The 24,076-nt window shown below is 38.4% G+C and overlaps 2 protein-coding genes across 4 annotated transcripts; both read left to right on the top strand.

The window, feature by feature from the left end:
• The first annotated feature begins 461 nt into the window (after window positions 1-461).
• On the top strand, window positions 462-23,710 carry LOC149219526 (uncharacterized). 3 transcript variants are annotated; one of them, XM_089384390.1, is made up of 8 exons: window positions 462-712; window positions 1,168-1,218; window positions 3,433-3,710; window positions 4,056-4,196; window positions 4,730-4,838; window positions 5,054-5,115; window positions 22,860-22,963; window positions 23,114-23,710. In XM_089384390.1, exons 3-8 carry the CDS (start codon window positions 3,618-3,620, stop codon window positions 23,214-23,216), a joined length of 612 nt encoding a protein of 203 aa, XP_089240516.1. In that variant the 5' UTR covers window positions 462-712; window positions 1,168-1,218; window positions 3,433-3,617; the 3' UTR covers window positions 23,217-23,710. The 3 variants fall into 3 exon arrangements, with proteins under 3 accessions (XP_089240516.1, XP_089240515.1, XP_089240514.1); XM_089384389.1 differs by having other exon boundaries at window positions 1,168-1,232; XM_089384388.1 differs by lacking the exon at window positions 1,168-1,218.
• On the top strand, window positions 10,411-12,963 carry LOC149219527 (uncharacterized). The gene is made up of 2 exons (XM_089382613.1): window positions 10,411-12,505; window positions 12,630-12,963. Exon 1 carries the CDS (start codon window positions 10,583-10,585, stop codon window positions 12,269-12,271), a length of 1,689 nt encoding a protein of 562 aa, XP_089238739.1. The 5' UTR covers window positions 10,411-10,582; the 3' UTR covers window positions 12,272-12,505; window positions 12,630-12,963.
• Window positions 23,711-24,076: the final 366 nt, after the last annotated feature.

Here is a 24,076-nt window from a genome sequence, read left to right as displayed (position 1 = left end):
ACCCATTGTCAATCAACAAAACCATGAGCTTCAGAATTTATATCTCCTATCAATATGTCAGGCCTAACCCCAAGGACGTCAAAGAGCAATATGTGGGGCCTAACCCCAAGGACGTCAAAGAGAAATATGTGGGGCCTAACCCCAAAGACGTCAAAGAGATTTGACCCATAGACAATCAACAAAACCATGAGCTTGAAAAGTTATATCTCTTATTGTAATTTTGAAAATGTTTTTTTTCAACTTTGGTTCAATATGTTAAGCTTAAAGCCAAATTAACAAAATCATTAATAACAATAAATTGACCAATTAAATTATCCCTTAAACCCCTAAAAATTTATATGTAATAATATAGTAAAACCCCATTCGTATAAACTTTAGAAAACGTAACGTAGCCCTGCGATCCTCTTCTCTAAGACATAGTCACAACAAAACCATAAGAGATTATATTTGTTAAATAGTTATTTATTTTCACTTGATAAAATCGAGGCATAGAAGTCTTTACACGGATTTCCGTAAAGCCTCCAATGGAATATATGTGCTCAGATTTCATCTGCTACCTTTCATCATCGTCATTTCTGTAGATTTATCATCGGTTGCGAATTAGATCTCCTTCGCATCAAAATTTACAGGCGAGAGCTCGAACCACTGCAGAATCATTGGGGGACTCGAAGCATGCGTTCTCTTTCGATCTTGACACGATCTGCTGCACAAGGTCCTCCCATGTTTATTCTTCTTGTTGCTTGTAGAATTGATCCGTGAGTTTGTGATTTTTCAAAACTTATGGAAGGTTGGACGCATGGTATTTTCTTGTGCTGTTGGTTTGCTTGGTTAACTGAGCCGCTTGCAATTCTGGGCCATGCTTTAAATACTGGATTTGTTGAGATGAATTAAGTAGAAAGTTGGGAATACTCTGCAATTATACGATAGTTTTTGGGTTTTACTGGGTTTTGAAGTTTTCAATCTGGGTGTAATTTTAACGGGCTAGCATTGCTCCATGGAACTCAGTAGATGGGGTTTTATATGATTTAATGAATTGCAAAACTTATCTGTGGAGTTGATTGAGGACCCTGCTTCGGATATGGAGGTCCCAGATGGGGTTTTAGATGATATAATGAATTGCAAGACTTCTATGTGGAGTTGATTGAGGACCCTGCTCTGGATATGCAGGTCCCATGGTGTTGGCCTGAGAATTGATTAACGAGCGCTTGTGGGATCCAGGTTCCATTTTTTCTGTATGCTTTTTGGGTCTCCTCCTTTGAGATCGTTGTCTTTGTAATGCTTTCATTGTTTCTGTGTGCTTTTTGGATCTCCTCTTTTGAGATTGTTGTCTAATTGGAATGTTATTAAAATAAAAGTGGCATATCCCTTGTTGAGAATTTCGTTCCATGTTAAACCTTAATATTGCTATCTATGGCCATCCACAGTGTTGGATTCTGTCTGTAAGTGCATTTTCATGTTCTGCGGCCTGACAGGGTTTGGACTCATGTCTACCGGATGGTAAAAACATTAGGAAAAGCTGTTTCAGTTCTCTCTACCTCCTATTACATTAGTGAGCATTATGTTTCTGTTTGTCAAGAATACACGTTTAGCAGAGCATGATGTGCATGTCAATGATGATGCCTTTAGGAGATGATATAAAATTTTGTGATCATCAAAAAATTGTAGGTAGCAGACCTCCCAAACCATAGAGAGAAGATGTGTGCCTAATAATCATGGAGTAAAGTTTGAGCCATGATATTTGCCAGATCAAAATCAAAATCAATCGTGTTTAGACAATTTTAAGGTGTTTATGAGCTATTGTGATCTATGTTAATACCGAATCAAACTATTCCCTGAGCAGTATTTGCGGCACAAGCTGTCTCACATTTAGTAAATCAAGACTTGATTGTTGTAATTAATTCATAAACTCAACAATTAATATGTTAGCTTTGGGTGATTGACGATCTTCATGATGGCAGTTTTATTTTTCTCAGGTGATTTCTTGTCGGTGATTCATCCTTTAGCCAGGCATAATTTTGTGCCACTACATGAAAGCTAAAAACTGCAATAGAATCCCATTTGAATTGGATGAGAGAGGAATATGAGTGGAAACGGCAACCTTGTAGAATACTTATGTGAAAAGTGCCCATATGTTTAACCCATCGAAAATAGCTGGGGCATTGAGATGACAGATTTGTTAGTTGTAGAGAAGAACAGCAGTTCAGATGAAAATTATCTGAGTTATTTTAGCTTCGATCTTTGTTTATTCAAGGAGGTAGCAAAGACTAAGTATTTTCTGGGAGAGATCAATGTTCTTCAAAATCGAGGTGCACAATTTTGATGAAACTGCTAATCCAAGTCTTAAAATATGGCAGAAAAAGCTTAACACGCCTAATCAATGATTTTAGCTTGAGTGAATGATACGTTTTTGCTAAGGCCATGACAGAGGAGTTCAACACTCAACATCTCCAACATCGGGTTGCATAAAGGACTGGTGATTTTGATTAAATGCCAATGCTATCCCCTCAAGGCTCATATACGATAGAATCCGATGAAAATGCTGCAGTCCTGCCAAGTCTGAAATCCTAAAAACTATTAAGTCTGCTGAATTTTTAATGGGATATGAAATTTTACTTTCTCCATATGAAGTCCGATGAGGTTGGTGCCACTCTCAAAAATCCTGAAACAATTAATGGTAATGTTAAAATTTTGAGTAAAATGATATCATTTACTTTATAAATTTAAAATTACCATTAATTGCCAGCATTTTTGTTCAATTCTATTGAAAATTGAATCCAAACAAGTCAAAATAGGCAGATTTAGTGTTGGAAATGCATCCCGCTGACATCGGTATGGCCTGGAAATGCATTTCTATCCATACGAAATGAAGTGACTCATGCTTGAAAACTGTGGGCATATTATGCAGTACCACAAGTTGAAGAAGAGAAGTGGCAGTGAAGAAGCTTTCTGTTTGATTTTGGCAAGTATAATGTTAGACTGAAATAAGGCAGCTTTGTTGGTGAAGGTGAGTATTGATTCTGGAAAATGTGGAAAAGCAGCAGGATGCACAGCTATTACCTTTAAAGAGTTGCAAAACATTATAGAATGCACTGCTCAAGTCACAACTCTCCCAGTTTTGCTTCTCGGTTGGCTATAAAGTTTTATTTCTAACTAGTAATTAGGAGAAAGAAATGAAAAGGTCATTCCATTAGGTGTGTTTTTATTGAAAGTTGAAACATGTGAAAATAATTCTCACTTGTATTTCGATTACCTTGTGTGCAAGCAAATGGGAAGTGTAGATGTTTCCATGTATTATTACAAATTAATCTCTACTTCTTGATAATTAAGTTGTTGGCTGATTGTAATTATTTAAAGATGAAAAATTTAGTCGTTTCCTTTGTATTGATATTTTGTTTTAAACTTCTTTTGCCTCTCTGCTTTTATGTATTGCAGATTAAAGGGAGAGGTTCTTCAGCTTTCTCACGCATCCTTATAGTGCTCCTGTTTTTGGGAGCTGGAATATTACACACCATGGTTGGACAAGAAATTTCGTGTTGGACCTTATAAACGAGTTCTGCATGAAGTCTAGAAGCTAAGAGCTGAAAGCAGAAGGTGATAGAGTATCTTGACGAAAAGGGATGTTTTCATTGTTCTATGGACTGTGGAAGTACCTCTTCAGTAAAACAGAATTTCATGTTCTTATTCTCGGCATCGATAAAGCTGGCAAAACTGTACATTTTCCTTCTTTCCTAATTAATTCAATTTTAGACTCCATTTCTAGTGATGTGGTGGCCTTAACAAACACCCTGGTTATGTGTTTTGGTTAAAGATCCATATCCACTGGTAAAAGGTTCCGCTGAGTTGCATTTGAACTGAATGATAGGATTCCAGACAAGATTCTATTGATCTTACTGTTTTGCCCAGTAGATTAGGAGTAATATATTGATGATGTTCCTTTTTAAGTTTTTGTTATCTTAAACTGCTTTGTCCAGTTTAAGAACTTCTGATTAAGGCTATGTTCTTATTTTATGGTTTATGGATGTTTGTCTTGGATTGTGTTCATGTTTTGATGACAGACATTGCTGGAAAAGCTGAAAACAATGTATTCAGATTCTGAAGGACTCCCACCAGATCGAATTGTTCCAACTGTTGGACTCAACATTGGTCGTACAGAGGCTTTGAAATCAAAGCTTGTATTTTGGGACTTAGGAGGTCAGGTATGTTTAAAATCTTTTATATAAATTCACCTGGAAGTTAATATAATAACTTCAAACTTCAAACAAGCAATGAAGAATATATTTAAGAATAATTGTAAAAAGAGTTTGCTGATGAAGTGTATTTTCCTAGCTTATTTTTCATGTAACACTTACAATACCGTTCTTAGTTTTTAACTTGAACCATCTCTTTCAGTGAGATTTTTATCTTGTAACTGGCAGCACATATATCTATTTTTGAATAATTGTAACTATGTCACCAATTCTCTATATTTTGGTTCCTAGGTGTGCATGAAAGGAGGATTTTACTTCCATTGTTGCACACTTATCAAAGAAAGTAACTTATGTATTATATTTTGTTTTTCTGGTTCCATTGCTCTACTATTCAATGGAAGTGGTCTATAAGTTAGTCCATTCTTCAAATAATGGAAATTTGTTTCCAACATTTAGCTACAGTGGACTTCCATGGGAGTCCTTGACGTCCATCTCTTGTAGTACCATGTCAAGTAATCAATGTTTCATCTTTCACTTGACAGATAGGCCTACGTACAATTTGGGAAAAATACTATGAAGAGGCACATGCAGTAATATATGTTGTTGATGCAGCATGCCAGTCACGTTTTGAAGATACAAAGTCTGCTTTAGGTGAGAGTCAGAGTTCATTAATCCTTTTTTACAGGTTTATCGTTTTCTTGTTCTTTTTTTCTTCAAAAGCCACACTCTAGTATTGGGGTGCTGACTATGGCATGATATGAGTCCTCAATGAGATACCTATTGGTATTTGTATGGTTTGGGATGGTTCATGGCTAGCCTTTAACATTTTTGTTTTGTTATTTGACCTATTCTGTGTAACTAAGCAGAAAAGGTACTGAGGCATGAAGATCTGCAAGGTGCTCCAATTTTGATCTATGCAAATAAGCAGGTCTGTGAGATATTCCAATTTATATTTGATTTGCAATTCATGCTTTCCATTATCTATGTTCCCATTTAACTCTAATTGAAGTGTAAGATTAAGCATCTTTATTTTACTAATACATTACCATCTGAATGTGATATATAATTTCCTCTGGTTGGAACCAATGAGCAGTACTTGCAACTTCTCAGTTAGACTTTGCTATAAAAGATATAGCAGATGTTCATATAAAATTATAGGTTTGGTTTAGTGTTCTGTAATAGGGGGATGATGTCTTCATGCAGTTAGGTAGGTTATCCTTGTTATATTGGGCTAAGAGGAGATTATGAATCCTCATACTTTCAGGAATATAGGGTTTGCACGCTCACCAGACTCAAGAAGTGTTAGCTTCATCCATGTGGTAGACTGAGAGTGGAGAGTCACTTGCCAGAAAGCTCAGCTACTTGGTAGTTCATTTATAAATGCTAACAGATGACTGCTGATACAGCAGTAGTAAAGTGAGACTTATGGCTAAATATAACTCTGAACCTATTTGGTGCACGCATTCTCTCCGTGGACAGGAGGCATGCTGGTACAGACATCTCAGACAGATAAAGCTTCTGGACCTATGCTCCCGATAGTCTTCCTTTGTGAGAAGATGAATGGTAAAACCCCATTGATTCCACTCCACATACTTTGGAAACTTCAGATGATTACATTTTAGCTGGATAGTTTTTAAGAACTGCCTTAATCGTAGTGCTTTCATTTTAGTGCCACTCTTGAGACATGCAGTTGAGGTATGCTTGAGTTGTGTTGGAGTATCATGGCAGCAGTTCATTTAATATGCCAAAGATGGAGTCACCATATTAAAGCTGCACTCCCTTATCTTCATTGGCCACCACTTAGTTCATTTAATCATATGGATCATCCATGAGTGCATATGTGGCAAGGGTATGGGGCCCCCTTTTCCTATTCATGTGATGGCTTCGCTATCATTCAATATCAAATGCATTTGACATGGCATATGGAGCTGTGTAGTACTGTATAGAGCTCAAATGATGACATCATCAAAGCCATGGGTCTTCATGGACCAATCATTGGATGGAGGGGCTCATACATGTTTGGACATTGGGTTTGATTAAGCTAGTTGTTGCATGGAGCATCCACTTATGGATGGTTTTAGCGATTAGTGGAGCAATCTCCCTAGATCATGGACATTCTAGAGGTCAAAGTCAATTGACTATATTAAGGAGGTTGTTAGCTTTTTGCCTCTCTTAAGAAATTGTGCATAACTAACTCACTATTTTAGTATATTTAAATCTTTCTCATAGTGTTAGTTAAGATAAAAATAGTATTGTATTGTTTTCCTTATGGTGGATGACAATTTTATTGTTTCATTTAGGAAAGTAAAGGGAATCTCAACAAATTATTCTACTTTTAGTAAGAAGTTTGTTGAGATCTGAAATGTACTATCTTATTGTCATTTCTTGGAGAATTAATGGGTCTAGGAAAACAATTAATCCTCACTTCATATGGAGAAAGTAGAATTTAATATCCCATTCAATATTAAGTAGATTTCATAGTTTTTAGGGTTTCAAGACTGGTGGGATTGCAACATTTTCATTGGATTCTATCATATATGAGGGTATGGGATTAGCATTTAATTGAAAGTTCCAATCCCTTTATGTACCTTGATGTTTGTGGTGTTGATTGTTGAACTCCTTTATCACGGTCTTAGCAAAATTGTGCCCTTCACTCAAACCAAAATCATTGATTAGGCATGTTAAGCTTTTTCTACCATATTTCAAGGCTTGGATTAGGCATGTTAAGCTTTTTCTACCATATTTTAAGGTAGTGATGATTCATGTTCCTAGAGGATTGAGGTAGAGGCAAGTCTATACAAGAGGTGAATGATTAATCATTAATATACTATGGATGACATTTCTAACTTCATAATAATGTAGGATTCATCTACAAGTAGCACAAATATGCATGTTGTAATATATTCTACAACTAATTTGGCATTCTCCATGTTTTTTGAATATAAATGCATTATAACACACACACACACTAGATAGTTGAGGCTTGAATGATTAATCATTAACATACTATGAATGACTTTTCTAACTTCATAATAATGTAGGATCCATCTACAAGTAGCACAAATATTCATGTTTATAATATATTCTACAACTAATTTGGCATTCTCCATGTTTTTTGAATATAAATGCATTATAACACACACAAACATACATATGAAATAGATGCTTCGGAGACATGCCACTCCCAAGGTTTTTGGGAAAATGACACTTTTGACACTCTTGCTCTGCTCCATGCTCTGGAAACCTTGGTATATTGTAAAAGGAATTGAACACAACCTATATAAGGGTTTTCTCTCTCCATTTGTAAGGTATGAGCTAAGTCATTGCATTCGTGTTTGTGTTCGAGTTCGGTGACTTTGAAGTTCTCAAAAAGTTCGACACAAAATTTTGGCGATAGAGTTCGACATATTAAAAATTTGAATACATATATTTTGAAGAATTCATTTTTAGGAGACTGGCTAGTAGTAAAACCAAGAACGCCATATGTCAGTAAACAAAGCATTGAATAAAAATAGTGCACTAGGGTCATGCCACTACTTTGTTATACCCAAAGGTGTAAACTATCTCCTGGCCTTTTTATTATTTGTGAGTCGTCGCCACTTCTTTGAATTGTTGAAAACTGCACACATCCACATCTTCATTGAATGGTCCAATATATTTTTATACACAACTGGCAACTTCATATATTTCCCACCTAACTTTCTCACCTAACTTGGCTTTTCCTTTCATTGTTTATTTGTTGGGCCTGACCGCATTGTTAGTAATGCTGGTTGAAATATTTGTGTAATAATTGTTTTGGCATGATCTTCGTAAAAAACAAAACATGATTGCATATCAGTGGTTAGGAAATGAGAGCCAAATCGATCAATCGAATCAATAAATAGTGTATGATGTTTACTTTTTTTTTGTATAGCGAGCCGATGCTGTAGCCTGTTTGCGTTTGTGTTTTCCATGAATCACAGTTGCAAGCTAAGTCAACTTGCGTAATGCATTTGCCGTTGCTGTGTGGATGTGGTTGAGAATGGAGTGCGAGGTTGCGAGCGCACGCACCGCAGTGTAGATTTAGGGTTTTGACTTTTAATTTTTTTATTTAATTATCAATCGCTGAGATTTACTGAACAGGAAGCCAAACTTAATTGATTCTAACACATTTTTTTTATTATGTTCATGTTCAAAATTGTGTTCGAGTTCAGCTCAAGGCTCGTGTTTGTGATCGCCTTGGAATTCGATGAATTGAAACGAATAAATTCGGCTAGTGTTAAAATTCGGCAAATTTCGAACTTCAAGGATTTTGTTCACCGAACATGGTGACTTAGGGTATGAGTTGAAACTTTGAAAGTGATTCCAAGCTTTGGAATAAAATTTGCTTTACCTTTGTCTAGGCTATTGGAGAATGGATGTACAACTTTGTTGATGTGTAGTGGAAATTCTTGGTGCATATTGTTAAGCTTAAATTGTAGGTTTGGATTTTTAGAGTCAATTTGGCAGCCATAAAGTAGTATTGCTACTGTCAGGCCAGGCAGTAACTCCTCAAAACAAATTGATTCGTATATCATTCCTTCAGGTTGGTCTTTATTATATACATGAGGGAGAGATTGTTCACTTCATCTCCCGATGACTGTTCATATTACTTACTATTTATTTACATTATATTCACCCAATCCTGATGATTAGGTGTCAACATTCCCCCCTTAATCTAAAGGGATGTTAGTGAGGCTAAGCATCATTCTGAATCGTTCAAGCTTTTCTCTTCCAAGCGCTTTGGTGAAGATGTCTGCAATTTGCTCATTAGTGGAATAATGACAGAGATGGATTGTTTTGGCCTCAACATGATGTCGAATCAGATGATATTTAGTATTGATGTGCTTTGTTCGATCATGGAACTTTGGGTTCTTAGCCAACTTTATTGCAGAGGTATTGTCAATCATGAGTGGAGTTGATTGTACTTGTTTTACCTGCAAATCTTCAAGAATTTTCTTGAGCCACACAATTTCTTTTGTTGCTTTCGCTGCTGCCACGTATTCTGCTTCTGTTGTGGAATCTGCTGGAACTGATTGTTTGCGTGATCTTTCTCCTCTGATCCAAGACTCATAGCATATCCTGACGTAGATACCCCAGTTTCTTTGTCTCCATCGAAGTCTCAGAGTATCCAATCAAGTTGAAGTCGTCCACCTATGTATACTTGATTCCAAAGTCTTGAGTTCCCTTCAAGTACCTTAGAACTCTTTTTGCAGCAGACCAATGTCCCTCACAAGGCTTTTGCATAAACTTGGAGAGGATTCCAACAACAAACGAAATGTCTGGTCTAGTAGTAGTTAGGTAGTTGAGACTTCCTACAAGCTGTCTATACTTTGTTGCATCCTCAAATTCTTTTTCTTCAATAGATGTGAGCTTTAAGTTTTGTTCCATTGGAGTAGTAAGAGGATTGCATTCTGTCATGCCAAACCTGTTCAACAGATCTCCAATGTATTTCTTTTGAGAAAGAAATATGGACTTCGGATGTTGGGTTACTTCAATACCAAGATAGTAATGAACATAGCCCAAATCAGTGATTTCAAAGCTTTTCCCCAATTCCTTCTTTATGGATGCAATGTAGCTTTCATTGTTCCCTGCCATCAAAAGATCATCTACATATACCACAAGATATACAACTGTTTTACCCAGTGTTGTTAAAATCGCGATAAAATCGCGATTTTATCGGAAAATCGCGATTTTTTCGCAAATCCGATTTTATCGCGATTTTTAACGATAAAAATCGCCACTTTTTTTTAGAGTTTTTCAAAAAATCGCGATTTTTTCGAAAAAATCGCGATTTTTAGCGAAAAAATCGCAGGGCACGGGGGCAGCGGGCGTTTTATATGGAAATTCGATTTTTTTTTTATTTCATTGAGCAGTCCGCGCGGAGGAGGAGGAGAAGAAGTGAGGGAGAGGAGCTGAAGGGTTGCCGTCGGATTTGGGAGCGAATCCAAGCGATTTTAGGAGGAATCCAAGCCAAGATCACCAATTTGTCCATAAACCAGGTATGTAGATTAATTTTTTTTTGTTTTGCTTCTATAAAAACTTTGTTTTTCATTGTTTTTAAAGAATTTTTGGAAATTTTTCATTGATTTGGGATGGGTTATTTGTTATGACTATGAGAACCAATTTTTTATTTTTATTTTCTCATTTTCTTTAAACATTGTTTATTTTTTTTGATTTTTCATTGTTTTTTTGCATTTGCCATTGGCATTTGGTTGGGTAACTTGGGTTTAGAAATTGGGATTTTGGAAATAATTAACTTGTAATTTTGCAAATGCTAAATTGTAATTTGTATTATGTAATCCTAAATTCCTATTTCCTAATCCTTATTTTTAATTTTTTCCATAGGTTTGCAAATTCAAAATTCAAAAACAAACATGCCAAGGAAATTGGATCCTTTCTGGGAATATGGTGACCCTAAAACTCCGAATGATAGACAAAACTTGTATTGCAAGTTGTGTGGAAAGGAGATATTCGGGGGGGTGTACAGGTTGAAGTTCCACCTTGCAAAAATCCCTGGACGTGATGTGGTGCCCTGTCCTAATACAAATGCTGAAATTATCCGAAAAGCCATGAGAGCATTGGGAGAATTAGAGCACTCTAAAGAGGCCAAAGAAGAACTCAAAAGGCAACTAAAAAGGTCAGCTGAAGGAAGTGGGCCAAGTGGCACTGGTTCTACTGCAGCGTCAGTCAATCCAGTAGCTACATCATCATTTTTTGTTCCTCGAACCACACCTGGTGCACAACCAACTATCGGTTCAATGATGAAAAGAACTGAAAAAGAACAAGCTGACAAGTTGATGACAAAATTTCTCCTCTGGAGTGATATTCCTTTCAGCATTGTAAGGAATAATCCATTTTTCCAACCTACTGTTGATGCTATTGCCAGTGTTGGCTCGGGGTACAAAATCCCTTCTCTTCATGATTTCAGAGGCCGGCTTCTTCAAGATGAAAAGCGTGACTGCACCCAAAGATTGGAGGATTTTAGGGAATCCTGGGCACAAACAGGATGCACTGTTATGTCAGATGGTTGGACTGACCAAAAGGGGAGAACCCTTATAAACTTCTTGGTTAGTTGTCCCAGGGGGACTATGTTTATCAAATCTATTGATGCAACTCATCAAATCAAAGATGCAAAAAATTTATGTGATTTGCTGGATGTGTTTATTTTGGAGGTGGGTGCAGAAAATGTTGTCCAAGTCATAACGGACAACGCTGCAAATTATGTTGCTGCTGGTAGAATGCTTATGGACAGGCATCCTACTTTATTTTGGACACCTTGTGCTGCCCATTGTATTGATTTGATGTTAGAGGACATAGGGAAAATTCCCTTTGTCAAAGAGGCTGTTGACTCATCAAAAACCATCACAAAATTTATTTACAATCACACATCTGTGCTTAGCTTGATGAGAAAATGCACCAACAACAAAGAGTTGGTGCGCCCCGCCATTACACGGTTTGCGACGAGTTTCATATCTCTTCAATCCCTCTTGAAATCTATGTGGGATTTGAAGAGAATGTTTGTTTCAGAGGAGTGGCGTTCTTTGCCAATGAGCCGCAAACCAGAAGGAGAGGCCGTCTGCAGACTTGTTTCATACCAAGAAGACTTCTGGGCGGGAGTGCAGGAGGTGTGCGCTGTCACTGAACCTTTGGTAAAGGTTCTTCGGTTGGTAGATGGTGAGAAGCCCGCAATGGGCTATTTGTATGAAGCCATGGACAGGGCCAAAGAAGCCATTCGGTCCTACTATGATGACAAGGGAGATGATGGGTTCCAGAGACAACTCCTTCTATGGAACGTCATTGATGAGCGATGGAACAACACACTCCATCGTCCCATTCATGCTGCTGGGCTTTTCCTGAACCCTGCATTTTCTTATGCATGTGGGTTTGATTTTGATGCTGAAATCATGGATGGATTATTAACCTGTGTCCAGAAGATGGTGAGAACTCCAGAACAACGTATGGAGATCTCTAAACAAATTGAGACGTATAAGATGTCAGGTGGCACATTTGGCTTTGATATGGCTATCTTTGATAGGACAGTCAAAATGCCAGGTATTTTTTAGTTTGTAACTTTGTACTTTGTAACTTTGTTTCAAATTTCATTGTCTCTTCAAATTCCATTTTTTTCTTATGTTTATTTGTAATTTTGTTGTAGCCGCATGGTGGAAGATGTATGGTGGCAGAGTACCCCTTTTGCAAAAGCTTGCCATACGTATCCTCAGCCAAACATGCAGCTCCTCGGGATGTGAGCGCAATTGGAGTGTATTTGAAAAAATACACAACAAGAAGCGCAATAGGTTAACAACTTAACACTTAAACATTTAAAATATTGCAAATTTCCAAATAAATTTTTGAATTCATTAAACAATATTTTTTTTTATAATATTAATTATTAATTATTATTTCATGAACTTTGTACAGGTTGGAGTCCCGTAGACTTAATGACATGGTCTATGTCTACTACAATCTTCGATTGTGGGTGAGGCAACTAGACAAGACACCTGATATGGATGCCATCTCATTGGATGAGATTGACACCACTGCTGAATGGAGGGTTGAGACCGAGAGGCCTCTCATGGATCCCACTGAGGATTGGTTAGTGCAGGATGAGGAGGAGGAGGAGGAGGAGGAGGAGGAGTTGGAGGAGCAGGAGGAGGAGGTGACATCGCCTACCCGGGCTACCACTAGAGGACGTGGTCTCTGTCTACCTACAGTAGCTGCTACTTCTACAGCTACTTCTTCAGCTTCTAGAGCACGTCAGACTCCACTGCCATTTCCACCACCACAGGCACCGACATCTTCATCTAGGGGGAAAGGGAAAGCAGTGACATTTTCTCGCAAGAGGGGCAGAGGAAATCAATAGGATTAGAGTCTTAGACTTTCATTTTATTGTATATGACATTATGACATGATGAGATACATTATCATATTTTTTGTTGATATTTTGAGGCTGAGTTGGGACTCAGGACTTACTATTCAGGACATGATTCAATGTTATGTGTGATTTTAGCGCTAGAAATGATATTAAACATCTTATATATTAGTTTTTTTATCATATTTATGTGTCAATGTATTTATTTTATGTTGTAGATGGTTTAGATATTAAAAAAATTGAAAAAAAATGAAAAAAAATGAATATTTTTGTGCCAAACGATTTTTTCCCGATTTTTCCGATTTTTTCCCGATTTTAACGATTTTTTCCGCTTTTTTCCCGGCGCCGATTAAATCCCGATCGCGCTTTTAACAACATTGGTTTTACCAACTCTCTTGACAAATAAAGTTGCATCATCAAGATCATAATGTTTGAAATTGAGTTTTAGAAGATGCTCAGTTAGTTTTTCATACCAGGCTCGCGGTGCTTGTTTGAGGCCATACGAGGACTTCACAAGTTTGCATACTTTATGTTCATGTCCTTTCACAACAAATCCTTCATGCTGGGACATAAAACATTCTCTTTTAGATCTCCATTCAAGAAAGCAGTTTTTACATCCATTTGATGGACTTTCCAATTGTTCTGAGCTGCTAGGGCAAAGAGTGTCTGGATGGTAGCCCATTTTGCTGTGGGGGCAAAAGTCTCCTCATAATTGACCCCTTTCTTCTGTGCAAAACCTTTTGCCACAAGCTTAGCTTTGTGCTTGTCAAGTGAGCCATCAGCTTTATACTTGTTCTTGTAGACCCACTTGCAACCAATTGGTTTGGTTCCTAATGGAGGATCAATCAGCTTCCAAGTGCTGTTCTTTATGAGGGCATCATATTGCTTTTGCATCGCTTCTTTCCATTCATCATGAGAAGCAGCTTCTTTGAAGGAAGTTGGTTCAAAATCTGTAGACAAGTTCAATTCACAATCATAAGAAACATCCATATCAACAGGTGAATTAGAGTCATCTACATCACCTCCATTTTGTCGGTTTGAATTTCTAGTTCTTGTCTTTCCAACCTCATCAGGATGAACACTTTCAAGTGTCTTTGTCAGCCACTTTGGGGGACCTTTCTCAGATGGTCCAGGCTGCTCCGCTGATTGAGTTGGGACTGAATCAAGGTTGAGTCTCCCAATTCTATCAATCACATCACTTAAAGCATCATCCGTTGTTGGAGTTTCATGCAGGGGAGAGTGTTCTTCAGAAGAAGATTCCACATGTTGATCTAGTATAGGAATCCCCCCTTCAAGATGTGGAATCTGATTATCAAATTCTTGAAATGATTTTGCTTTTGCGAATCTATCCAAGCGATCAAGTTGCCGCTCAACAACATTGTCAGTTTTGGATGATTCAAGAAAAATTACATCTCTAGATACAACAAACTTTTTATTTACTTCATATTAGAGACGGTATGCTTTGGAAGGTGTTTGACTTTGAATACCCCAAGAAGATACGTTTATGAATTCTAGCACCAAGTTTGTTTCTATGTACCTTTGGTATCAAGGCATAACATGTGGAACCAAAGACCCTAAGATGCTTTACCGAAGGAACATGTCCATACCACATTTCATATGGAGTCTTGTTTCTAATAGCATTATATGGACATCTATTCTTTATATATGCAGCACATAGAACATCATCAGCCCAAAACATTATCTTTACATTTTTGAAGAAGAGAATGGATCATACCATATTTAAGATTGTCCTATTCATTCTTTCAGCTACACCATTCTGTTGGGGATTATAAGGCACAGTTGTTTGATGTTTGATCCCATGTTGGCGAAGATAGTTTTCAAATTCATTTGATGTGTATTCTTTTCCATTATCGGTGCGAATAGACCCAATATGAGATTGTGCATCATTTTCAATCCATTTATGAAAGTTCTTGAATGTTTGAAAAGCATCAGATTTGTTCTTCAATAAATAAACCCAACACATTCTGGTGTAGTCATCAATAAATGTCATCATATACTTATTTCCATTTGTAGAGGAATAGGCATTGGACCACATAAATCTGAATGAATGAGTTCAAGTTTTCTATGTGCTCTTGAATGTGAATCATGAAAAGACTGTTTGCTATGCTTTCCTAGAATGCAAGCATCACATTGCTTAAGTTTCTTAGGAATTGTAGGCAAACCAGCAACACCATTTTTCTTCAACAAGCAGAGGCTGTCATAGATCAAATGTCCAAATCTAGCATGCCATAATCAACTTGATGGAAGTGTACCTTCTTCATAATGAGAATTGTATGAGAAATGTTGTGCACGAGCAGAGGTTCCTTGTAGCTTGAAAAGCCTTTCTTCTTTTATTCCCCTCATGACAAGTGAGTGGTTAGATGCTTTTCTTACCTCAAGCTTGCCATCAAACATATGAATGGAGTGACCTTGCTGGCGGATGTGGACCAAGGACAACAGATTTCTCTTGAGCTGTGGGAGATATAGAACATGATGCAGAAGAAAGTCTGGAAGACCAGGCAGTTTAAGTCTGATTGTGCCAAGCCCTGATGGCTTGATTTTTGATTGGTCTGCAAAGTATACTGCTCCATCAACATTGTCAGTAAATTCTTCAAAAAAATATTTTCTGAGTCATGTGGCAGGTTGCTCCTGAATCAAGCAACCAATCATTTTTCCAAGAAGCAAGTGAAGCATTAAATAAATCTTCATTTACTCCAATATTACATTGTGCCACAACATAGTGAGCAGATTCAGGTGCTTTACCTTTGTTTGTATCATCAGTTTTACCTTTCTGTTGGTTTCTTTGCTGTTCGATTTTGTCCCATGGTAACTTGCATGTAAAGGCCTCATGTGATCCATTTCTTTTGCAGCGTATGCAGTGCAAATCTGCCTTTTCTCCTTGAGAGTGTCTGCCCCCCCTGCCTCTGAAATATCTTCCTCTTCCTCTTCAACCACCTCTTCCTCTTGAAGAATCTTGAGAAGGATGCTTTTCTTTATGAGCAAGGCACACAACCTCTTCAGAAGATTCAGGGGTTGTCTTCTTTCCAAAAGCTCTCTCTTTCAGCGAATTTTTTCACAAGAGAGTCAAAGGTAATGTCTTTAAGATTTCCATTTGCTTGCAATGACTCAAGATAATTGGAGTAAGTAGGATAAAGTGCCTTGAGAAAAGCGATAAGAGGAATATCCAAATCAATTTTAGTGGCTTGGATATCATGCATTATAGACTTTACTTCAGATGCAAGAGCAAGAGGATCATTATTTTGCAGTTCAAGAGTGAAGAGTTTAATCATGAGTTGAACAACTTCAAGTGCATAATGTGAGTCATAGAGTTCTTTCAGCTTTTGTAAGGCTTCGAAAGCAGTTGAAAATGGCGTAATATGGCGACTCACCTCTTCACTTACAGATGCTGCAATTAATGCATAGGCTTTGTTGTTCTTGTTTTCCCAAATGGCGAGCTCTTTGTTTGATGTAGGTTGTTTTGGTTGTTTGTCTCCGTCTCCAATGCACACTCCTTTCCACAACTCATTGAAAATGAGGGTGTGTTTTATCATCCAGGACCACTCAGGATAGTTTTCCTTGCCAGTGAGAACTATTCCCACAATGGATATGATTGAATGCATACTGTAACAAAAAAACTTCTGCTGCAAAACTTTTACTCTTAATGGGAAAAAATATAATTCTGATATGACTGGACAACAAACTCAACTTGACAGCAAATGTCAATACCCAAGACTGTAAATACACAAATTTGTACAGCGCATTCAACACTTCATGCCACAGTGCTTTGACCCACGACCTAGTTTTTAAAAAACTCTATTTGACACATGGCATTCAACACATTTTACATGCCAAAAAACTTCAACGCATACACAAGTGGGGCAGTGTTACAATGATAGCAGCGTGAATACAATGAAATCACCAGCGTTACAATGAAATCACCATATCAGCGTAAATACAATGATAGCAAGTCGGACCAGTGTTACAATGACATCACCATATTAGCGTAAATACAATGATAGCAAGTCGGACTAGCGTTACAATGAAATCACCATATTAGCGTAAATACAATGATAGCAAGTCGGACCAACGTTACAATGAAATCACCATATCCAACAATATCTCGTCATGTAAAACCGATTTAAAATAAAAACGTACCCCTAGATCTTTAGTCATAAATTCCGTGGATATAGAATTATGAGCTCCACACCACGAAATGGGCGAGAGGCTTCAAAAAATTGGCGTATGCGGTGCAGTCTGGATTGTCAAATTGTAGCTCCCTGGACGCCTAGAGAATGCAGCTCCGAAACTCTCACGGTCATGGAGATTAACGCAGCGAAACGCTCGCTCCCCGGTCGTGAGTTCGAATCCAACTGCGCAGGCGCATTCTATATCTGTCGTGAAATGTTCAAGGGCTTGGCATCGATTTCCAGATGGAGCTGAAGTTCCAGTCTCCTTCGGGAGAGAGTGCTGCCCAGGTGAGGAAGACAGGTGGTCAAGATCAACAGCGGAAAACCATGCAGCCAACCGTCCCGCCGCGCAGTAATGGTTTCTGAATTTAGGCAGCAGGAAAATAGTGGATAGATTGCAAGAAACTGGCAGAAGGGAGTTACAACTAATTTTGGGAGCTGGCTTTGATACCATGTCGGGCCAGGCAGTAACTCCTCAAAACAAATTGATTCGTATATCATTCCTTCAGGTTGGTCTTTATTATATACACGAGGGAGAGACTGTTCACTTCATCTCCCGATGACTGTTCATATTACTTATTATTTATTTACATTATATTCACCCAATTCTGCTGATTAGGTGTTAACAGCTACATTGGAAGAGGTATTCATAAAATCTCTTTGTTACTTTCTTTTTAAAGAGAAACTCATGCCCTATATTTCTTGAGAATGAAAGCATTATTTAATTTCTTTAGGCATGGCCACTCTTAGATCAATTTGGAAGTGGTGCTATTCTATTGATGCACAAACAAAGATTTGTACAAAAACACCTTGAACCTTGTAATCCTAAATGAGATAGGCACGATTATCTGATCCGGATTTAAACAAGAACACAACAAATTACAGATATAACCATAAATACAAAGATGCAGTAGAAATAACACTTCATTTCATTAATATCAAATACTGAAATATGCTTACAAACAGAATGGAAATAAGACTAGCTCGGGGATGGTAGCTTATCTCTGAGAAGAGATGTGGTGGCTACATGCCTCTGAATTGTGTTACAATGAGGTTCAAGGGCCTTTTTATTATTGAACAATAAGAGCAAACCCTAAACAACCAAAACCCTAACCCGAGGAGATGTAACACCAAGAGTTTATGGGCCCTGTTGGGGTTAGTTGGACAACCAACTTCCCGAGGTCGCGACTTGGTCATATTATCTTCGTTTGACGTGCATGATACCCCGTTGGAAAGATCTCTCTGAGGACTACGATGGAAAAGGCGATTTTAGATAGAAAATCGTTGGTACAAGATTGTTAAAAAATGTCGTTTAGGGCCTCAAAATGGCTCCGAAAGTTTAGGATCCGAAAAACTGCTAAAAATAGTAAATTGTGCTACAATTAAGGAAATTGAAAAATTGAAAGAAACAATGGTGGGGGTCCAAGTGGAATTGGCGGGTGGCCACCAATATCTACCTGGATCATTCCTCCCCCCTTAGGAAGCAATTTTCCCCATTGCGTTGAGTTCCTCCATGAGATGGGGAAGCTTCTGCTGAACTTGGTCCCTGGTGAGCCACTTGCCCTGGTGAAGGAGTTGGCCTGCTTTGACAACTCGATACAGTTGGATCTTTTGTTGGTGAGTGTTCTTGATCTGCATGTCCATGATCTGATCAGTTGTGGCTTGTTCCATGCAATCTGGATTTAACTCTGTAGGTGTGAGTTGTTTTGCAATGTCTGATGTGTCTAGCAATGGTGGGAAGTATGGTCGAAGGCAGTCCACATTGAACACTGGGTGTAGGCCAAGGAATGGGGAATGCTGAGCTCAAATTCATTGTCTCCCATAGCCTTGGTAATGGTGTAAGGACCATATCAGAGTGGTCTGAGTTTCTGATAGGCTCTGGTAAGGCATTCTTTTTGCAAATGCAACCAGACTTTGTCGCCCACCTGAAACTTGTGTGGCACCCGATGTTGATCATGTCGCTGCTTGTACTTGGCATTTGATTTCTCCAGAATGTCATGGACTTGCTGGCGGATATGTTGGATGTGCTCAATGAAGTTGTTTGCCTTATCGATTTCGGACTGGACATGAGCCGAATATGCCTGAGTAGCTGCAAATGGCATGGCCACATCAATGGGACATAGTGGCTGGAATCCCAAGCCCACTTGAAAAGGGATGTGGCCAATCGAGCTGTGGAGAGCCCGGTTATAGCTGTGCTAGACATAGGGGAGGCTCTCATCCCATGTGCATGGATGCTTAGAGCTGTACATGCGCAGAATGTGTACGATCATCATGTTGACGACCTTTGTCTGGTCATCAGTTTTCGGGATGGATCGCTGTGGACTTAGTGAGCTTGGTGTCCATCATCGACCAGAGATTGGACCAAAATGTACTGAAGAACCTGCTATTCGGATTTGAGATGATAGACTTTGGGATCCCAAAGTGTACCCATACTCGTTCAAGGAAGAGTTTAGCAGTGGCTTCCGCTGTGATATTCTTCTTGCAGGTAGCCATAATGGCCATCTTTGATAATTTGTTGACGACCACAAAAACACAGTCGTTGCCATGCTTACTAGAAGGAAGGCCCGACATGTAATCCATGGAGATGGATTCCCAAGGTCGACTAGGGGTAGGTAGCGGAGTATAAAGGCCTTGCTTCTTGATGGTCGATTTGGCAATGGCGCAGGCAGTGCAGGATCTGATGTACTTCTCGACATCTTGTCGAAGATTCGGCAAATAGAAATACTTATGCAGTACTGCCACTGTTTTCTCGACCCCGAAATGCCCAGTGGCCCGACTGTAGTGTGCTTCCCAAATCATCTTGGCACGCTCGCTTGAAGGAACACAAAGGTGTCCTAGGTGGCATAATAGGGCATCCTGGAGGTGAAAATCTGGAACTTGCTGACCCTCCAAGAGTGTCTGGTATGTGTGGCCGAATACTAGGTCGCTTTTGTAGAGAAGTGACCAATCAGAGGTCTCGTGCCCACAAGAGTTGACCACGGTGGTTAATGCCATGATCGGTGGTCGGCTGAGGCAATCTGCAACATTATTAGTGCCGCGGGATGAGCTTAAGAATTTTCTCAATACTCTGGTTTCTGAAACCATTGTTATCAGAACCAGATTGGTCATTGAACCGGTCGACCCCTAAACTAGGAACTGGACCAGAACCAGGAAAAAAAACTGCCAGCCAAAAATACATAAAAATACAAATCATGAAAAAAAAAACATATATATTCATGTGCATCCATATGAATCCAAACCATTATACACAAATATGCAAAGTTTCTCATATATATAGCAAGCAAGGGTGCATATAACCAAAATAGCACCAAGTGTAATCCATCTCTGAACCAAAAATATATCAACAAAGAGGCTCTAGATGGCCTCTAGAGTCCAAAAAAAATCATGCTGCAAAAAATACCTACATATCACCAAAATCATTGCCTATATTGGGATTCTCATAATCAATATCACCCTCTAAACATTAAAATAAGATAGAAAAAGCTTAACATGTCAAAACAAGAGTTTGTTTGTGTGATGGGTACATTTTTACTAGGATGCAGAAGAGTTCAACAATAAATGTGATGAACATCAAAGTACAAGAGAGTTTGGTGCTATTGATTGAATGCTAGTTCCAAACCATCCTACATGACAGAATCTAATGGAAATGTTGCTATCCCTCCAATCTTGAAATCCTGAAAATCCTGAAATCCTTTTACTTTTAACATTACCATTAATTACATAGCATTAGTAGGGCCCTAGGGTTGAGTATTAGTCTGTCCACTCATAAATTTTTGAGGGTCCTTAGATGTATTGTATGGAACCGGTTGGTTACATGAAAAAAGGCTGGTTCAGTACAGAAACTGGCCACTTTGGTACCAAACCAACCTCTTCTGGTTCTGTGCTACCGGTCGGACTAGTTAGGGCCTCAAAACGGTCGGACTGGCTGGTTCAGCCAGTTCTGTTGTGGGTCTGATAACCGTGACTGAAACTGGCATCTGAGAGGAGAGCTTGAAATGTTGTGCTTCTTTGCATAGGTCTTAATGCTCTTCTATAGCCCTGTTTTCCTCATTAATGATTTTGTGGGTCCTGTTATGGGACCTCCCCTTTTTACAAGCTGTGTGACCTTTTTTTTCAATATTTCTGTCACCATCTTGGAAGTATTGGACTCTGGATTTTTGCCTCTAGAAGTTCAGTTCTCTCTTTTCTCTCTCTTTACTGGTCAGTTCATGTTCTTTGGAAAGGAAGTCGTGAGGATGTCCTCTAGACTCTAATTCCTCTTGGAGATTTTGCATCTCTGACTCTAGGTCAGAATTCCAGCATAAATTATTCCCAATTACTGACTTGTGCCATTTTTTCAATATGCTTTTCAAGTGACGCAGCTTTTTGACATAATAAACAGTTTGGAGCTCTTCACTTCATGGTTCCTATTCTTCCACCCCTGGATGCAACTTTCAAATTCCTTGTGTGGAAACTGCATAATTTAAATCTGAAAGGGATGTTCTTTGCCATGTTTCCTTTTGAAAGGTTCAGACTTATAGGCCAATGATCAAACATAAGCTCTGGGGATTCTCAGGGTTTTTCCTGTATTTTGAGTTTAGGTTTCAAAACCCTTCACCACCTGGCTTGGCAGGAGCATTTAGTTTCCAGATGGCCATAGTCATGACATCTCCTACATTTGAAAGGGATGTTTTCATAATCCAAATCCTGTTTGTGCACCCAAGTACCCAATTTCAAAGGAATTTCTAGGTTTACACTTATGGGCATAGGTAGCCATTTGATTTTCCCTTTAGAAACTTATATGGGATGATTGAAGTAAGACCTGATACAATCTCCAGTGGATCTAAAACTGTGTTAATTCTGTAAATTGAAATTCAAAGGGGAGGATTGGCATACGTAGCCAAACCAGCATTTTTTTTCTGAACTTCATTTTTTGTGTCAAAACCAGTTGTCCAGTGCTTCATAAACATGGCCTGTTTTTAAAAGCCCTTTCTTGCTTAGCCATTGATGTGAATATCGCCAGGAAGTATCATTTCCCCAGTAGGGAAATGTCAAAGCTTCCTTTCGGCTTCCAGATTTCCAGTATCTAACCTTTAGGGTTTTTTTGGAGGTCAATAGTGCCCATAAGCTTGCAGATGAGGTCTCTGGACATCAATGTGGCTTGTTCCTTGGCCATTCTCATGGGATCCAAATTGACCAGTGGCTCTCAATTGCTCTTCTTCAGGACTTGGGCATCTCAGATCCAGCTTCTCTTCTGGCCTCTTCATATAGGAAAGCTAACAGCTCTTCCTGGGAAGTAAGATTCGAGCATACCTGTGAATTCCTGAAGCTCTTTTCGGTTTCCATGCTGCTGTGCTGTGCCTCGCTCTGCTTCGCTGCTGCCTATCCTGTTGTAATAAATATATGATAAACAACTTCTTTGCTGCAATCTGTACAAGACAGTTATTCCTTGCTGAAAACAACTCATTGTTTCAATTTCTAGGTGCATTAATTGATTAGGCCGTGAATTGGATTCTCTGGCCATCTTTGCCAGGTCTACTAAGTTTGTGATATTGATGCCCCTTTTGCACTATTCAACTTCCTAAAATAGCTATTGTTATATGTTCATCACAGGATCTTCCAGGAGCTGTGTCTGCTGAAGAGCTGGCAAGATATCTGGACTTGAAGGAGCTGAATGAAAGGCCATATATGTTTCAAGCAATTTCTGCATATGATGGGTAAGAGTCTCAAATGTAAAACTTCTCCATGTGGCTTGCCTGATTCTATGTTGAAAGTTAAAACAGCCACTTCTGGAGAAAATCAAATAATTGAAATTCTGGATGCTTATTGTTAATATCATGGGTTCTGCACAAATATTCTTGCTACAGGATGGGGATCAAAGATGGGATAAATTGGTTAGTTGATGCTATGGAAAGAAGTAAACGCTTTGAAGTGTTAAGCCAGCGGGCAGATGTGGCTGTTGCTGTATAGTGTCTCCTTCAGAGTGTTCCATAATGCTTTGTTTTCTCTTCTCCAACCATTTGGCCTTCAAAATGTCCTGAAATGTATCAAGTGTTGCCAAGGCCATATGGAATGTTTGGTCCGTAATCTCTTCTTTAAGGCTTCTGGAGTTGCCAAGGTAGTTTAACTTATTGGAGCAATGGCTTCAATTTTATTTTGATCATAATGCTATTGGAAGTTTATTTTCAAGGCTCATCTGCAGATGATTTGTCCCATGTATGTTATATTCATTTATATAGATGGGCATAGACTATTGTAATTTGTCAGCGGAGTGAGATATTGTTTATACTCATTGTTTTCTTCTTGCAAAGCAGAGGTAGTAAAACCCTAGAGGGCAGCTAACAGTAGGAGAGTACATCTTTTATTTTTATTTATTATGGTTATGATATATGAGTTCTGAAGGTTCCAAGGTTATCATACAACTTGATTATACCTTCAATTCAGTTTTTTCACAAAATTGTGTATTTTTCAGGGTTCATTGATCGACCTTACATCTCAGAACTAACAGCAAATATGGTAGAAAATGCCTAAAGAAGTTTGTTATCGACATTCTCAGGCCCAGACCATTGTGCAAGATATAATAAAGACATTGTTTTAATCCAATTTAATGCCAATTTTTGGTTCGTGCAAAGCTACATGTTCATAAACAAAACACAAGAAGTTTATTTAACTATTAGAGCAACGTATTAAATAAGATATGTCAATGATCGGTGTCCAGTAGAACATCTAAGCTCTGGTGTGATATGTGAGTTTTTCCCATTTTTAATTCCAAAATTATGTTTCTTGATGATGTGTACAGAAGCTAGTCAACTGTAGATTTTCAAAACCAT

The sequence above is a fragment of the Pinus tabuliformis genome, chromosome Q (assembly GCF_031772625.1).
Source record: "Pinus tabuliformis cultivar Carrire ecotype Pingquan chromosome Q, CPIR1, whole genome shotgun sequence".
NCBI classification, from domain to species: Eukaryota; Viridiplantae; Streptophyta; class Pinopsida; order Pinales; family Pinaceae; genus Pinus; species Pinus tabuliformis.
The sequence above is the reverse complement of the archived record's forward strand: the minus strand, read 5'-3'. Positions and strand labels throughout refer to the sequence as shown.

Bases quoted from the DNA above. Each gene is read 5' to 3' on its own strand.
- LOC149219526 (XM_089384388.1), top strand. From the start codon at position 3,618: ATGTTTTCATTGTTCTATGGACTGTGGAAGTACCTCTTCAGTAAAACA. The intron at 5,116-22,859 runs GTCTGTGAGATA...TGTTCATCACAG, and splicing joins TGATCTATGCAAATAAGCAG to GATCTTCCAGGAGCTGTGTC. The intron at 22,964-23,113 runs GTAAGAGTCTCA...TTCTTGCTACAG, and splicing joins GCAATTTCTGCATATGATGG to GATGGGGATCAAAGATGGGA.
- LOC149219527 (XM_089382613.1), top strand. From the start codon at position 10,583: ATGCCAAGGAAATTGGATCCTTTCTGGGAATATGGTGACCCTAAAACT.